General features: G+C 42.7%; 1 protein-coding gene and 1 long non-coding RNA gene across 2 annotated transcripts in view; both read right to left on the bottom strand.

The window, feature by feature from the left end:
* LOC138242525 (antigen WC1.1-like) overlaps positions 1-13,544 on the bottom strand; it is a 40,552-nt gene extending 27,008 nt beyond the window's left edge. Inside the window, exons 1-4 of the mRNA XM_069198059.1 lie at positions 13,516-13,544; positions 13,320-13,453; positions 12,055-12,357; positions 11,294-11,605 (exon numbers count right to left, since the gene is read on the bottom strand). Coding sequence (XP_069054160.1) covers positions 11,294-11,605; positions 12,055-12,357; positions 13,320-13,453; positions 13,516-13,544 — 778 coding nt within the window. The remainder of the gene's footprint in view (positions 1-11,293; positions 11,606-12,054; positions 12,358-13,319; positions 13,454-13,515) is intronic.
* Positions 13,545-13,552: 8 nt separating this feature from the next.
* Positions 13,553-14,364, bottom strand: LOC138242942 (uncharacterized). The gene is made up of 3 exons (XR_011191821.1): positions 14,316-14,364; positions 14,148-14,186; positions 13,553-13,634 (listed from the first exon to the last, which is right to left on the bottom strand). It is a non-coding gene; the product is annotated as an uncharacterized lncRNA (long non-coding RNA).
* Between the last annotated feature and the right edge of the window lie 482 nt (positions 14,365-14,846).

The following is a 14,846-nucleotide window of genomic DNA, read 5'->3' as shown; positions in this document are numbered from 1 at the left end:
GAAGATTCAAATATTCTTTACTCAGCAGCATATTGTAGCGGCGAGGCTTAATAATAAGAAAGAATTAAGTGTTTCTGAGCTTTCCCAAATTAGGCCCCATTTCTCTGTTCATCTCTGTGGTGCAGCCACAGAGAGAGTATTCATGCAGGGTGATTTAAGGTCCTAGGACAGCTCCCAAAGGGGGATGCACTTAGCTAAGTCTGGCTATCATAATCAATGGTCATCCATTGGCGCCTATCTGTCTAGGGAGTGCCAGATGGACATCTGGACTGCATTCCTAAGTGTCAGGAGTAAGTGACTCATATCTCACCTTGATCAACCAATCAGGGACTGGTAGGGCCGAGTAACCCACGTGGGACTCTGATGCCCATGGAACTTTCAGCCAATCAACGAGCTGAAGTTCCTCCAGGTAAAAACAGGCAACACAGAGAGCCTGAGAGATTCAGTAAGATTCAGAAGGGATTCAGAGATTCTGTGGACTTTCCTAAAGGGAATTCAAAGGAGAATTCCAGGGCAGGATGGCCCAGGAGCAGAAGGCTCCCAAGGGCAGGACATTCTCGCAGCGCGCCTCCTGACCATCCTGAGACTCAGCCCGGACAACCACGGAACGGCCAGTGTGTCCGAGTGCCAGAACTTTCCTTTGTTCTAAGAGTCTAGAGTGGAGGTTGCCAGAGAGTAACCAGCAGCAGGCCTCGTGAACAGGTCAGAACTGTGGACAGCTGAATCACTATTCAGAACTAGCTCTTCATCAGGAACGAACCGGTCCTCTTCCTGACTTGCTGGGACCCACAGTCATCTTTTCTCCTGTGCACAAACTTTGCTAGTTAAAGCCAACACTAACTAGCCGGTCAGTGAGCATCAGCAGCGCACTGCCGCAAGCCGCACAGCACAGCCTGGCACGGAGCCAGAGAGCGTGGATTGGACAGCAACAGCCTGCAACTGTTTCTTTGTGCCCACAGGAGATCTGAATCCCCAAAGATTGAATGAGTATTTAACTTCAATGCATTACAGCTCGAGAATTCAATTGTTATCCCAACCAGTTGATATCAATTTAATTCCTAAGAGTTATGTACTTGTTTTGAGTATCTAATGTAGAAGTTATAACCAAGTTCATTTATGAAACGATCTTAATGAATGATATACTGAACGTATGTCCTCTTGATATGTGTAACACTTTGTAACTGACCGAATATACCTTTTGTATTCTGATAACCCTCTCGATAAGATCTGTTAGTTTTACATGCATATTCTATGTATTAATAAATGTATCCTCGTGTATTAGTACCTGTGTGTGCGCGTTGTTTGAGTTATTTCGCATGGTTGGACTCTAAAGCCATCAAAAGAATCAACTTTGTGATTTACTGCTACAATTAATAATTGTCTCAGTAAATGCCCAAACCCTACAGAACTGGTGCCTTCAGAGAGCCACTATGATTACATATTTGGCGTCCCTGAACAGCTATGAATCATTACAATATTAAGAACAGCTCCCATGATGTTCAAACCGATTTTTTTACACAGAACACTGACACAGCTTTGTGTTCTGAATCTCTTTTTCTCTTGCTTCTATTTAATGTGGCACTATGCACTGGGATAGGGGTATGCTGTTCACAAACCAATAGCATTTAAACCACAGCATCCACAATGCTGCAAGTAAGTTTTACACACTAAGCAGGTCCTCTGACCTTTCCCAGCTTTGTTTTGGGTTGTGAAACGTTTCCTTATTTGTTTATGATTTTTTGACTGTAATCAAGTGTTGTGCTCACTAGGCAGGCCTCCTGACCTTTCACAGTCATGCTTTGTTGTGTGAAACTTTAATTCTCTTTTTAGGATTTTTTGGCAACTTCCACCGAGGTGGGGGGGGGGGTGCTCTTCAATAGCTTTTTCATCTATACACACAATCGGATGTAACCAAGACACTCAGAACCAACAGAATCAACCTGAACTCATAGAAAAACAAGAATGCCCCAGAGACATCTGCACCCCCCTCCTGGACCACTCTGGCATCAACACCCCCAAACCCATCCATACCAGCTAACAAGACTCAGAATCGGTGCAACCCTCCAACCTGGACCAACAGCAGGATGGGACAAGAACCTGCACCACACTACGCACCCCTCATCCAGACCAGCAGGACAGCCAGACCACAGACAGCACCATCATGTAACCCCCCTGTTCACTCCAACAGAAAAGCCGAACTGACCCCCACCAGCATGGCGACGCTGCAGCTCTGGTCACACCAACAGGCCCAATGGGCTCGGAGCTGGGGGATATATGGCACATTGTGAGCTTGATCTGCACCAAGCCCATGAGCTGAACCAACAGTTTTTTACAACACACAGGTTTGTATTTTTTGGCTGAAGATGAAAATATCTAACATAGATTTATTTTGGTTCTAGCAAACAATAATAATAGTTGTTAAAATCCAAACACACATAATGAGATTACTCTCTGTCAGTATGTGGAAGTTGCCATGTTAAAAAAATCCTAAAAAGAGAATTAAAGTTTCACACAACAATGCATGACTATGAAAGGTCAGGATGCCTGCCTAGTGAGCACAACACTTGATTACAGTCAAAAAATCATAAACAAATAAGGAAATTTTCACAACCAAAAGCAAGGTTGTATGAGGTGAGGGGGTTGTCTGGTATGTAAGGCACTTGGTTGCAGCACTGTGAATGTTGTACTTGAAGAGCTATTGACTCGTGAATAGCACTCTCCTATCCCCATGTACCACCTGTCTAATGGTGCTATATTGAAAAAAATCATAAAAAAATAAAGAAAGGTGCCACAACCCAAAGCAAGGTTGTATAAGGTTAGGGGGGGCTGTCTGGTGTGTAAAACACTTATTTACAGCATTGTGGGTGCTGTGGTTTAAATGCTTTGAGCCATGAAGAAGACCCGCCTATCCCAGTGCATAGTGCCACATTAAATAGAAGCACGAGAAAAAGAGATTCAGAACGCAAAGCTGTGTCAGTCTTCTGTGTAAGAAATCGGTTTGAAAATCATGGGAGCTGTTTTTAATAAGCTGCTGAGTAAAGAATATTTTAATCTTTCGGCTGTCAGCAGTATTGTGAATATAATTTACCCTTGCCTGAATGAAAACAGGACATAAAGAAAGGGTTTCAGAAATCAAACAAAACTTTATTCCCATGCTTACAGTCTGGGTAATTGGAGGCTGCGCTGTTCTGCTTCCTATGGTGATATACGGGTTTTTCGTAACCCTAGGAGGTTTCGTGAAAGCTCTACAGGCGTGCCAAAATCGTTTTTGAACTTCAAGCTAACTTTACCCCGGTCACAAGAACTGACCTAAACTCAACAGCAAATTTCCGAAGGCGAAAACACAGCCAATATTACTCCAGGTGAGACTCAAACTTACAACAATGGTATGACTCCTCTGTGCACTGTGGTGTAACAACCGCACACTGACCGATTGTGCTACTCAACACTAGCGCATTTTCTCAGCCCACTCAAACAGCGCTTCTTCTTTAGGCTACCCGGTTCAGGTGTTTTTTAAATCAATTAAAGATTCATTGGAAAAGGTTTGTCAATAGGTCAGGTGAGAATCGCACATAGATTCACTGCTTGGAAGGCAGCTATGTTCACCAATATACCCAGGGCTGGTGAAAAATCTGTAGGGGAGTTGTCTGAAATTCTGAAGGGGCGGAGATATTTTGGTTGAAACAGACCCATTACAAATACCCAAGCAAATTTTCACAAGCACGCCACTGATTAGTGTTTCATGACAGAAGATAATGACGCGCAATCTGGTATTTAGCAATGAAGTACAGTTTCACGTTCATCAACACTCTAGCGATTGTTGTCGCCTGGAGCGACAAAATATCATATGCGTTCATTTCTGAAGCTACATCAACGGTAAGGAGGTTCTGAATCGTAAAGAAAAAATAGTTGTAAAACCAACAGAAACACAAACTTCTGTAACTACAGTCCTAGTTATATAATGATTGTAAGTATAAGGATAAACTACTGCAAAGAATCAGTCCACCTGAGCAAACAAGTAATAATGTTGGCACCCAATAACGTAGACACTATGTAACATGTGCCATTCCTGGACAGATAACCATCCTGAACATCAAATAGTCCGATGTAGCAATTATTTTTAATTTGTAATTCCTTAAAAATAAAAATGAAAAATGCAGGTAGTGTTGCATTTGCAGCAGAAGAAAAGTTTAAACAGATTCTTAAATGTCTGGAGTGAAAGTATATAGAGGTGTGTTGTGTTTTAGCAAACATTTCTCTTTCCTGAGTTCTTTTTATTTGTATCCAGATGCCCTCTGTAACTATCTAGTGCTCTGTGCTGGTCAATCTGGGTGCTATAAAATACCTATGGTTTGAGGTGCAGTATAAAGTGAATATTGGGGTGTCTCTAGTGCTGTGGGATGCTATGTTTTACATTCAGCAGCTCCTGATGGCAGGACAAGGAGTCTTAAGCTTTTGATTTGAAGGGAAATGTAAATAACAGCCAGGTTGTCTCTTTGGTTGTGTTGTATCTGGCTCTGTCAACAGTGCCTTTTGTTCCTTGTGTGGATTAAGTCATACTTATGAATTGATCACAAACATTTAGGCATTCTCTCCTTCTGGGGTTGATTTTATCATTGTGAGTGGCCAAAGGCTCCTTATATATTTTATTAATAGACTTTAATTGTACAAAATTAAGAAATTACAAATGAATGACAAAATGGTTTTAAAAAGTTTATTTTTAAAAAGAAAACGTTAAGAAAATGTCTATACATTTCTGCACATCAGAAATGTTACATTCAGAATTCTATATCAATTAATAGTTTTATTTCAGAAACATATCATATTGTACAAGAAAAAAGACTGAATGGAATAGGGAACTTTAAGGTCTCCCTCGTTTAAAACACAAACTGCAGGTCCTGTAGACAAAGTCAATGAGGACAGTGACTCACTGGTCAGAGCTCTCAGGTGACAGACAGTGTCAGTGTGGAAGCAGTGGAGTGAAGTGGACTCAGGTCACAGACAGTCTCAGTGCTCCGAGCTGCTGTAAGACTGTGTGACTCTGTTGGTGAAGCTCTTCTGTGTCTAGACCTGCTGGAGGAGGTTCTCCCAGACAGCTCTGTCAGTCTCACAGCACCCATCCTCTCCCTGAGACTCGTCCCCAACATCATCGTAGTCAGTCCTATCAGGGGCAGGGGCTCCTTCTTCAGAGGGCAGTGTGGGCAGGACCCTGTCCACTCCAGGGCCAGGCTGGAGAACACCTGACAGAGAGACAGACTTGTCATGATTTGTCAAATGAGCCAGTTATTGAAATAATATTGTTACATATTAGGATTATGAAAATTGTGAATATCAAAAATGACTGAGTAGATAAATTAAAAAATAAATTAATCATAACCCCCAACTTTTAAAGATTTTGCCAAGAATATACCCAAGCATTTGGTATAGTTAACGGCACATAAGAGATTTGTTCTTTGGAACAGCTTTATTGAAAAAAGTACAATTAGTTAAATATTTGTTATTAACAACACTACACACACGAAATTACAAACAACATAAATATACAGCACACAATTACAAATTTGCTAACAAGGTGTTTTAGACACCTACATCCTAACCACCCAGAAACTCCTCAAACTGCTACCAAGTATTCAGCTTTTACAGAACACCTATATAAAAGAAAGAGAAACCAAACCTTCTAAACCTAAGACATTACAACCTACAGTTAAATCTCTCTTTGTGAACCCAATTGTTACAAAATGAATGGGAGCCTATCTCCCTGTTCTAAAGATGCTCCCACTAGCCAGGAGAGGCACTTTTTAACCAAGGGATTCTCTAAAAAAGAAATTAAAGTTTCTAAAAACAACAGAAAGGCAAGCTCTCTTTATGAGGGTCAAAGACTAAACTCCAATCTGGTCTTTCCAGTTGATCTGGACAAGTAGTAGAAGCAAGAAGTAGCTCTCGCCTTCTATCATTCCTGGACAGTTGATTGACAATCATTTATCCAGAACTTAACTAAACTTTATGGTTGCTTTGATCACTGAATCTCACACCTCAACATCTCAGCAAACATCTCCTTGCTTTGCAGCCCCTAGCCATGTACTGTAATTGGAATTGGAATTGGAATTGATGACATTAGCCAGGTGTACCTAGATTTTTTAAAACACTTACGTAGTCACAATAGTGTAGTGAATGAGGATTTTAATTTTCTGTAACAATCAGAAATTATAACAGTATATTTTGAGAGTACTTGTAGACTTTTAGGAACTAATCAAACATAATAATCTATAGTCTCACACGTATTCTAACCAAACAATTATAGCGGCGAGGCTTATTAATAAGAAAGAATTAAGTGTTTCTGAGCTTTCCCAAATTAGGCCTCATCTCTCTGTTCAACTATTCATGCAGGCTGATTTAAGATGTTTTCTTTTGATAAGAAACAAGCTCCCAAAGGGGGATGCACTTAGCTAAGCCTGGCTATCATGATCAATGGTCATCCATTGGTGCCTATCTGTCTAGGGAGTGCCAGTTGGACATCTGGACTGCATTCCTAAGTGTCAGGAGTAAGTGACTCATATCTCACCTTGATCAACCAATCAGGGACTGGTAGGGCCGAGTAACCCACGTGGGACTCTGATGCCCATGGAACTTTCAGCCAATCAATGAGCTGAAGTTCCTCCAGGTAAAAACAGGCAACACAGAAAGCCTGTGAGATTCAGTAAGATTCAGTAAGATTCTGGAGAGGATTCTGTGGACTGTTCTAAAGGGAATTCAAAGGAGAATTCCAGGGCAGGACGGCCCAGGAGCAGAAGGCTCCCAAGGGCAGGACATTCTCGCAGCGCGCCTCCTGACCATCCTGAGACTCAGCCCGGACAACCACGGAACGGCCAGTGTGTCCGAGTGCCAGAACTTTCCTTTGTTCTAAGAGTCTAGAGTGGAGGTTGCCAGAGAATAACCAGCAGCAGGCCTCGTGAACAGGTCAGAACTGTGGACAGCTGAATCACTATTCAGAACTAGCTCTTCATCAGGAACGAACCGGTCCTCTTCCTGACTTGCTGGGACCCACAGTCATCTTTTCTCCTGTGCACAAACTTTGCTAACTAGCCGGTCAGTGAGCATCAGCAGCGCACCGTCGCAAGCCGCACAGCACAGACTGGCACAGAGCCAGAGAGCTCGGATTGGACAGCAACAAGCCTGCAACTGTTTCTTTGTGCCCGCAGGAGATCTGAATCCCCAGAGATTGGATGAGTATTCAACTTCAATGCATTACAGCTCGAGAATTCAATTGTTATCCCATCCAGTTGATATCAATTTAATTCCTAAGAGTTATATACTTGTTTTGAGTATCGAATGTAGAAGTTATAACCAAGTTCATTTATGAAACGGTATAAATGAATGATATACTGAACGTATGTCCTCTTGATATGTGTAACTCTTTGTAACTGACCGAATATACCTTTTGTATTCTGATAACCCTCTCGATAAGATCTGTTAGGTTCATATGCATATTCTATGTATTAATAAATGTATCCTCGTGTATTAGTACCTGTGTGTGTGCGTTGTTTGAGTTATGTCGCATGGTTGGATTCTAAAGCCATCAATAGAATCAGCTTTGTGATTTACTGCTACAATTAATAATTGTCTCAGTAAATGCCCAAACCCTACAGAACTGGTGCCTTCAGAGAGCCACTACATTTAATTTTGCTATGGCTATGATTACATATTTGGTGTCCCTGAGCCGGTTTTCTTAAACAATATACAATTTATTGATATAATCATAATTTGCATAACAAAAACAAGCATAATAGAACATATCTGAGAAGTAATCTGCTTTGATATCAATGGCTATTAGTGGACTAACAGTTATAGTATACAGAATAGATGTTACAATATTGTAGTCAAAAGCATTTAATAGGATTGTTTTAAAATTAAATTGTATCTTTTTGGAAGAATTGAAAATTCAGTGCAGAATTCACTTATACTTATGAAGTATCAATGCTCTAAAACCACAGTGAGGAAGACCTAGTAATTTCTGAGCCTAGTAATTCTCTCTGCAGTCAGAGAATAGAATTCCTGGTCTTGGGGAATCTAAAGCTTTGTTCTGCCCAGACCTCATTCCCTCATAATTAATCAGCTGCTGATCAGTTTAAATCAATTTGGCTATCTGATTGGCTAGGTGTGTCAGGGTTTCAATGACACTCTGTTCTTTGTGATCTAACTTTGTACAAGTCAGGTCTCTCAGCCTTTATTAGCTGTTATTGATCCTTGTAGGACATGACAGAGTGAAGCTACTGCTACTGCAAAATGCCTGATTCCCCCCTGTCTTGGATGACAGTGCAACAGAGATGGATTACTGGAGGTTATCTCTCTCATCCCTGAACTACCTAACCCACACTGAGCCCCCTGGCTGTACTTTTACCTGAAGTGGGGTCTTCCTCACTGCTGAACACATCACTGTATCCAGAGGGTGTCTCATCAGAGAGGAGTCTCCCTGTGAACAGAAGAGCAGGTCAGTAATGTCTCTGTCATTCTGACACAAACTGGCCTCTTCATTTCCAGTTAGTGTTTATTTGCAGATATGAAATTAGGTTGAGATTTATTTCTAATGACAAAGGCTACTGTGGGCTGGTACTTATTTAACTTAACTCACCTGACACAGTGTCTGGACTCTGGGGCACAGTGATGGCATCATCATAGTACTCAGGGGCCTCTTCTTTCACAGAGGACATCAGCTTTCCTAAAGCACACAGAGCACAGCATCACTGTCACACATCAGCACACTGAGTTATCTAGAGCACAGGACTGCTGGAGCTCATCAGAACACACTGATTAACTGAACATCACACAGGATCTAAAACTCCAGGCTCTAAGTACAGGAGATCAGGGGGAACCTGATTTCCAGTCCTATTCACAACTGTAATTAAATGTAAAACAATTCCTAGATTTTCAAATAAGATGTTGAAGGAAAACAGGGCAGAGAAAGTTTGGCTGTATTTGTACAGTGAGGGTGGTGATGTGAACCCTATGAGATACTGAAGAGGAGCCGGACACTGGCAGCAGTGACCCAGACTGAGTGTGCAGGGCTGAGATCACAGAGAGAGAGTCAGATTCATGTAACTGGTACAGAATAGTACAGACTCCATATTCAGAGGCTGAGATCCAAGAAAGAGTAGAGAGATTCAGACTCAGTGGGATTGGTGCAGAGTTTCCCCATGTGATTGGACTGAAATAACCCACCTGACAAGGCATCTGGACTCTGAGGTACAGTTACAGCATCATCATAGTACTCTGGGATCTCTTCTTTCAGAGGGGTTATCGAGTCTCCTGAACCACACAGAGAGACAGAGAATTTACACTTCAGGACTCAGACTTACTTTGACCATAGAGCTGCAAAGTAATTGGAAAGTGTGATTTTAAATGTTTTGTGGTGTATAGTTAAGCCAAAACTCTAGGGTCGCTGATTAATCTGATCTGAAAGGTCGTTTTTACAGCATGCTGTTCCGCAGTCTCCTTTTCTATCAAAACCAATGAGAGCACCCCAGTATTGACCAGGTCTAGTTTTGCTCGGCATCTATGATTTGCTGAGATAAGGCTAGTGTGAGGCAACACTGAAGAAACATGTGTGGTTATATTTATATAATTCAGGATTTTTTTACATAAGTTCTCTAAATGTCAGCCTGGTTTGAGGTGAGAGTGAGTACTGGACTGAAGACCTCCTCAGTCCCACACTGAGCCCCCTGACTCCATCTCCCCTCACCTGGTACTGGGTCTCCCTCACTGTCCTCCACATCATCATATCCAGAGGGCAGCTCGTCAGAGAGGAATCTCCCTGTGAACAGGAGGACAGATCAATATTACCTGCAGTCAGACAGCAGACTCATTGTCTTCAACTGGCTGTGGAAGAAGCCAGGGTGTGAACAGTATCTCAGAGTTTGTGTGTATAAGGCAGATCAGGAACTGTGAACTGTGGTGTCAGTTACTTTGACACCAGTTGAGAAAAAAAATTCCTACAGTCAGTCAGCACTGTCTCTTACTGGGAGAGAAGCCAGGTTGTCAACAGAAACACAGAGTTTATGATGCTTTTCTTCACTTACTTTGACAGCAGTTGAGAAATAAAACTCTACAGATTTTAAAACCAGTATGGTGAGATTTTCTACAAGTGTTAAGTCCTCAGATCTTCCTCAGAAGATGGAGACTAATCACTCCTGAAGACTCTCTCCACTCACCTCTCCTGGGGGCGCTGTAGGTTCCCTCTCTGGCCAGTTTGTACTCTATTTCCTCGTAAACGGCATCATGATAGGGGGCGAGTGCTCCCTCAGATAGGGCTGTGTGAGGAAAAGGTAATTATATAAATATCAACTCCATGTGAGTGACAGAAATAACCACTAGAGGTCACTATGTGGATGGAGAGTTCCCTCCCTACCTTTCCTCACATTCCTGTTCTGGATCAGCTGCCCCACTAACAGGGCCAGCACCACGAAGAGCAGAGCCCCCAGCAGCAGGAGGACCAGGGGCGAGGCAGACAGGCCTCCCAGTGGCTGTGTCTGGGTTGTTGTCCTGGTTCTGCCTGAGAGAGGGGGAGACAGTGGATGAACAGGGATCAGGAGAGGTGCTCTTGGGCTCATATACACTTCGACACATGTCCTGTTCTCCTCCTGTTCCGATATGTGGCTATCATGGCTTCAGGGTAAACCCAAGATCAATGAAGAATAGTTAAGGATTCCCAATCTAACCCATCAGGACTGTCACTAAATCAGTGAGGACAAGATCTACACTGGAAATCTGAAAACACTGATCTTCACTCTGAGAGAGGAGAGGAGACACTACAACAACACTGGGAATCTGAAGAGACACTGATCTTCACACTTAAGGAGGAGAGGAGACACTACAGCTACACTGGGAATCTGAAGAGACAGAAAGACAGGAGTTATCAATGACAAGGAAGATTTCTGTTCACCTGTAGCTGTTGCTGGACTGGCTGTTGTCTCTGACAAACCTGTAAAAGAGATAGGAGAACTGTCATTATTTTGCCTTTGGTTTTACAGCAGGTTGAATCCACAGTGGTCTTAAAAAGAAAATCTTTATATTTGTTCCTTGAGGTCAAATCAAGGATTGCTGGATGAATGGTGTCTTGTTTGGAATTAAAGCCTAGTGTTGTTCACATACACCGGGCTACAAAACATCTCAATCTTGTGACTGATGATCTTAGTTGGTTCAGTTAGATATTAAGCAGTGATAGAGTATGGGTAACATCAGTCTAACTTCTCCATTGATCTGCTACCTTGTTCATCTACAGTTCTAAGACTCTCCTCACCTGTACAGGTAACCCCTGCATCCTCCTTGTGTCGACAGTCGCTCTGATTCAGTCCAGAGTGACAGCAGTCCCACAGGTGAAGCTCACTGCCTGTGCAGTTCACCTCATCCAGCCAGATGGCGCCATTTCCTGGTCCGAATGAGGCCTCTATTGCTGCACTCACTGCATCCCCACAGCCCAGCTGTCTGCAGACCACCTGGGCATCCTGCAGGTCCCAGGAGTCGTCACAGACTGTCCCCCAGGAGCCCTCGTACCACAGCTCCACCCGGCCAGAGCAGTTAGTGCCTCCAACCAGGCGCAGAGCCAGTGGGACTGAAAGTCAACAGAAAGTTTACCGAGTGTCATCAGATCTGTGACTGTAGAAGAGAGCAGTGAGGTTACTGAGTGTCATTAGATCTGTGACTGTAGACGAGAGCAGAGAGGTTACTGAGTGTCTTCAGCTCAGTGACTGTAGTAGAGATCAGTGAGGTACTGAGTGGCTCTAGAAGAGAGCTGTATGGTTACTGTTCCTCAGCTCAGGGCTGCAGTGTCTCTGACTGTTTTACACACTGAACTCACCTGGGCAGTACAGCTGAGGCTGCTCTTCCTGAGGGGCTGGAGTGCTTCTGTCAGCTTCTTTTCTAGGACCTTCAAAGATTAATAATAATTATTTAATTTTATACATGTTTGGATATAAATTACTAAGAATTCAGTTTAAAGCTTTTGTCTGTTCTAAATATGGCAAAACACTAATTTACAGAGCATTACTCTTCCCTCTGTACCTGAGCAGGTGATGTTAGCCACTTCTCGGTCTGTGCAGTCATTCTGACCCCAGGGGGGGGAGGGACACTGCCACAGGGTGGAGTCGTGTTTGCGACAGGAGACAAAGTCCAGCCATCTGGGATCAGGGCTCAGCCTGGAGTTTGTCTCTCTGACGGTGCCCTTGTCTCCACAGCCCAGCTGTTTACAGACCACTGCAGCTGTGATGTCTGTCATGCTGTTGGCACAGATACTGCCCCAGGTGCCATTGTAGTAAACCTCTGCCTGTCCTGAACAGCCTGCAGACAGTCTCAGGAGAGTGTGATCTGTCAAGACAGCAGGGAAAGTCAAAGGAAATAAACCCTGACAAGACAGCCCAACGTTTCAATCTGAACTGGTACGAAACAACCAGCAAACAATGTGAACAGCAACCAGTCTCATTTCCTGTACTAATCCAGTTATAACTGACTCACGTAATGAAACAAGGACAGCTGTACAATAAGACAGCTGACATGAAGGTGACAGGAGTGTGTGGTTCTGTTCATTCAGAACCTGGACAGTGCATCACACAGAGCTTTAAAATCCCATTACATGATCAGGTTCTGACCGAAAATGTAATTCTGATCAGCTTGGCTATTCAGCAGCAGCACAACTAAGAGACTGAGGCATGAAAGTAGAATGCGTGGCTCAGGGTGAGCAGTGCAGCGCTGTGAGTGGAGAAAACGAGGCTCAGGGTGACATTAAACACCAAGTGGTTCATCAGGATCCGACCTGAAGCCATTCTTGGAACAAATCAAAATGAAACATTAGAGGCAGAAAATCATGAAAGATCATGGCCAAGACAAATACACCCAAACAGACAACAGGTCTTATTGATGTGAGAAGTTTAAAGTTTGGACCCTAGATTTTACTGGAGGACTGAGATTAATATATACCCATTAAAGTGGAGGGGAATTTATCTTGAGTTTCTTTCTCTCTTTATTTATTTTTGCTGGGATGTGAATATGTGCATTCACAACTGTATCATAAATATAAATATTTATTTTAAAATTAATTCTGCATCCAGCTCAGTCTTTTCCTCAACAAGATGTATTTAAGCACTCCAGATGCAAACCATATCCACAACGTGGAATTTAAGAATATGGATTATTTTACTTAACTAACTTACTGAACACAAGATTCTCACATCCTCACAAGTCAAACATATCTAGGCACTCTAGATGCAAGCCATATCCACAATGTGGGATTAAATTATCTGAATCATTGTAATTTTAATTATCTCCCCTACCTGAACACAGGATTCTCACATCCTCCTTGTGTCCACAGTCGTGCTGTCCCCACCATGCTGAGGGACACTCCCCCAGGGACGACTCATTCCCCAGACAGCCCACCTCGTCCAGCCAGATGGGACCAGTTCCCTGGCTAAAGGAGCCCGGCACTGGGGCACTGAGGGCCGTCCCACACTGGAGCTGCCTGCACACCACCTGAGAGTCTGCCAGGTCCCAGGAGTCATCGCAGACTGTCCCCCAGGAGCCATTGTGATAAACCTCCAGCCTCCCAGCACAATCATCTCCTCTCCCAACCAGCCTAAGGGATAGCTGATCTAGGACCAGAAAATTAGAGGTCAGGGGTCAGAGATCAGGAGTTCTAAGAGATCACCATGACCTCCTGTTACAAGTTGGCCCACTAGGCACAGCAGATACAGTTCAAGTACAGTGTTTCTTGACTTTTGATTAATTTAATATTTACACTTATTGTAACAAATTGTTCATAAGCAGTATATATGTATATATATATTATTATATTATATATATATATTTAATATATACAGTAAGTTTAACATATTCCACATTGTTCATAAACAGTATACCAGATAAGTTATTTTTTCTGACCCACTGTTGGGCATAGAGACAATAGCTCCACCAGTGTCAAATTGCATTATTCAGATAGATGTGTTTGCTGTAGATCCCAAAGACCCGAGTGTGTTTGTGACACACAGAAAAAACTGCACACACACAGCTGTTGCCTCACTGACTGATCTGGGATTCCACTGAGCAACAGAGACATCAGCACACACTGAGAGCCCTGGAGATACAGAACAGGGGCTAATTCATACCTGGTGTTTTGGAAGAGGGAAGAGCTGAAGAAAGGAAGTCTGTGAAACAAACAGAGAGAGAGAAATCAGACTGTTAACCTTGTGTGAGAGGAGCAATTTAACACCAGGAATGAAACTACAAATAAAACAGCACTGATGTGATTAAGACAGTCCTCATTCTCTCTTTACCTGCTCCAGGTGAATCTCTGGTCATATTTGAGTCTGTAAAAGAGAAGAAAGGAGCTCATTTCTGTCCACTGGAGTGATGTTTCACCAGTGGAATGTCAGCTGTGTGTGGGGCTCAACTGCACATAACATCTGTAAACTTTGACTTTCTGAGACTCACTTTCTTTTCAGGCTCCTGTTTAATTGGGCTCTATTAATTAAACTAATTAAGCAGGTCAGATGTTAATTACAGGATACTGAGGTACAGAACTTTCTTTAATCTTTTAGAGCATTGATATCAACATAAATATAAAACTGAGCTTTAGTCCTCAGCGTATTTGTGCATCTATCCATCAGAAAGAAAATAACAACCTAATAACACCTTGAGGGAATATTTGAGATAGATATGACATGTTTAAAACACACTCACGTTTTAAGGAATATGTGTTTTCATCTTTGCATCTCTTACATAACTGGCAGTGTGTAACAGAGCAGATATTCAATCATGAAAACAGTGTGCTTCTGTGTGTAAGCAGAGGGAGTGTCACTGTGTTT

This window comes from Lepisosteus oculatus, chromosome 14 (genome assembly GCF_040954835.1).
Source record: "Lepisosteus oculatus isolate fLepOcu1 chromosome 14, fLepOcu1.hap2, whole genome shotgun sequence".
Taxonomy (NCBI): Eukaryota; Metazoa; Chordata; class Actinopteri; order Semionotiformes; family Lepisosteidae; genus Lepisosteus; species Lepisosteus oculatus.
This window is presented reverse-complemented; position numbering and strand designations above follow the sequence as displayed.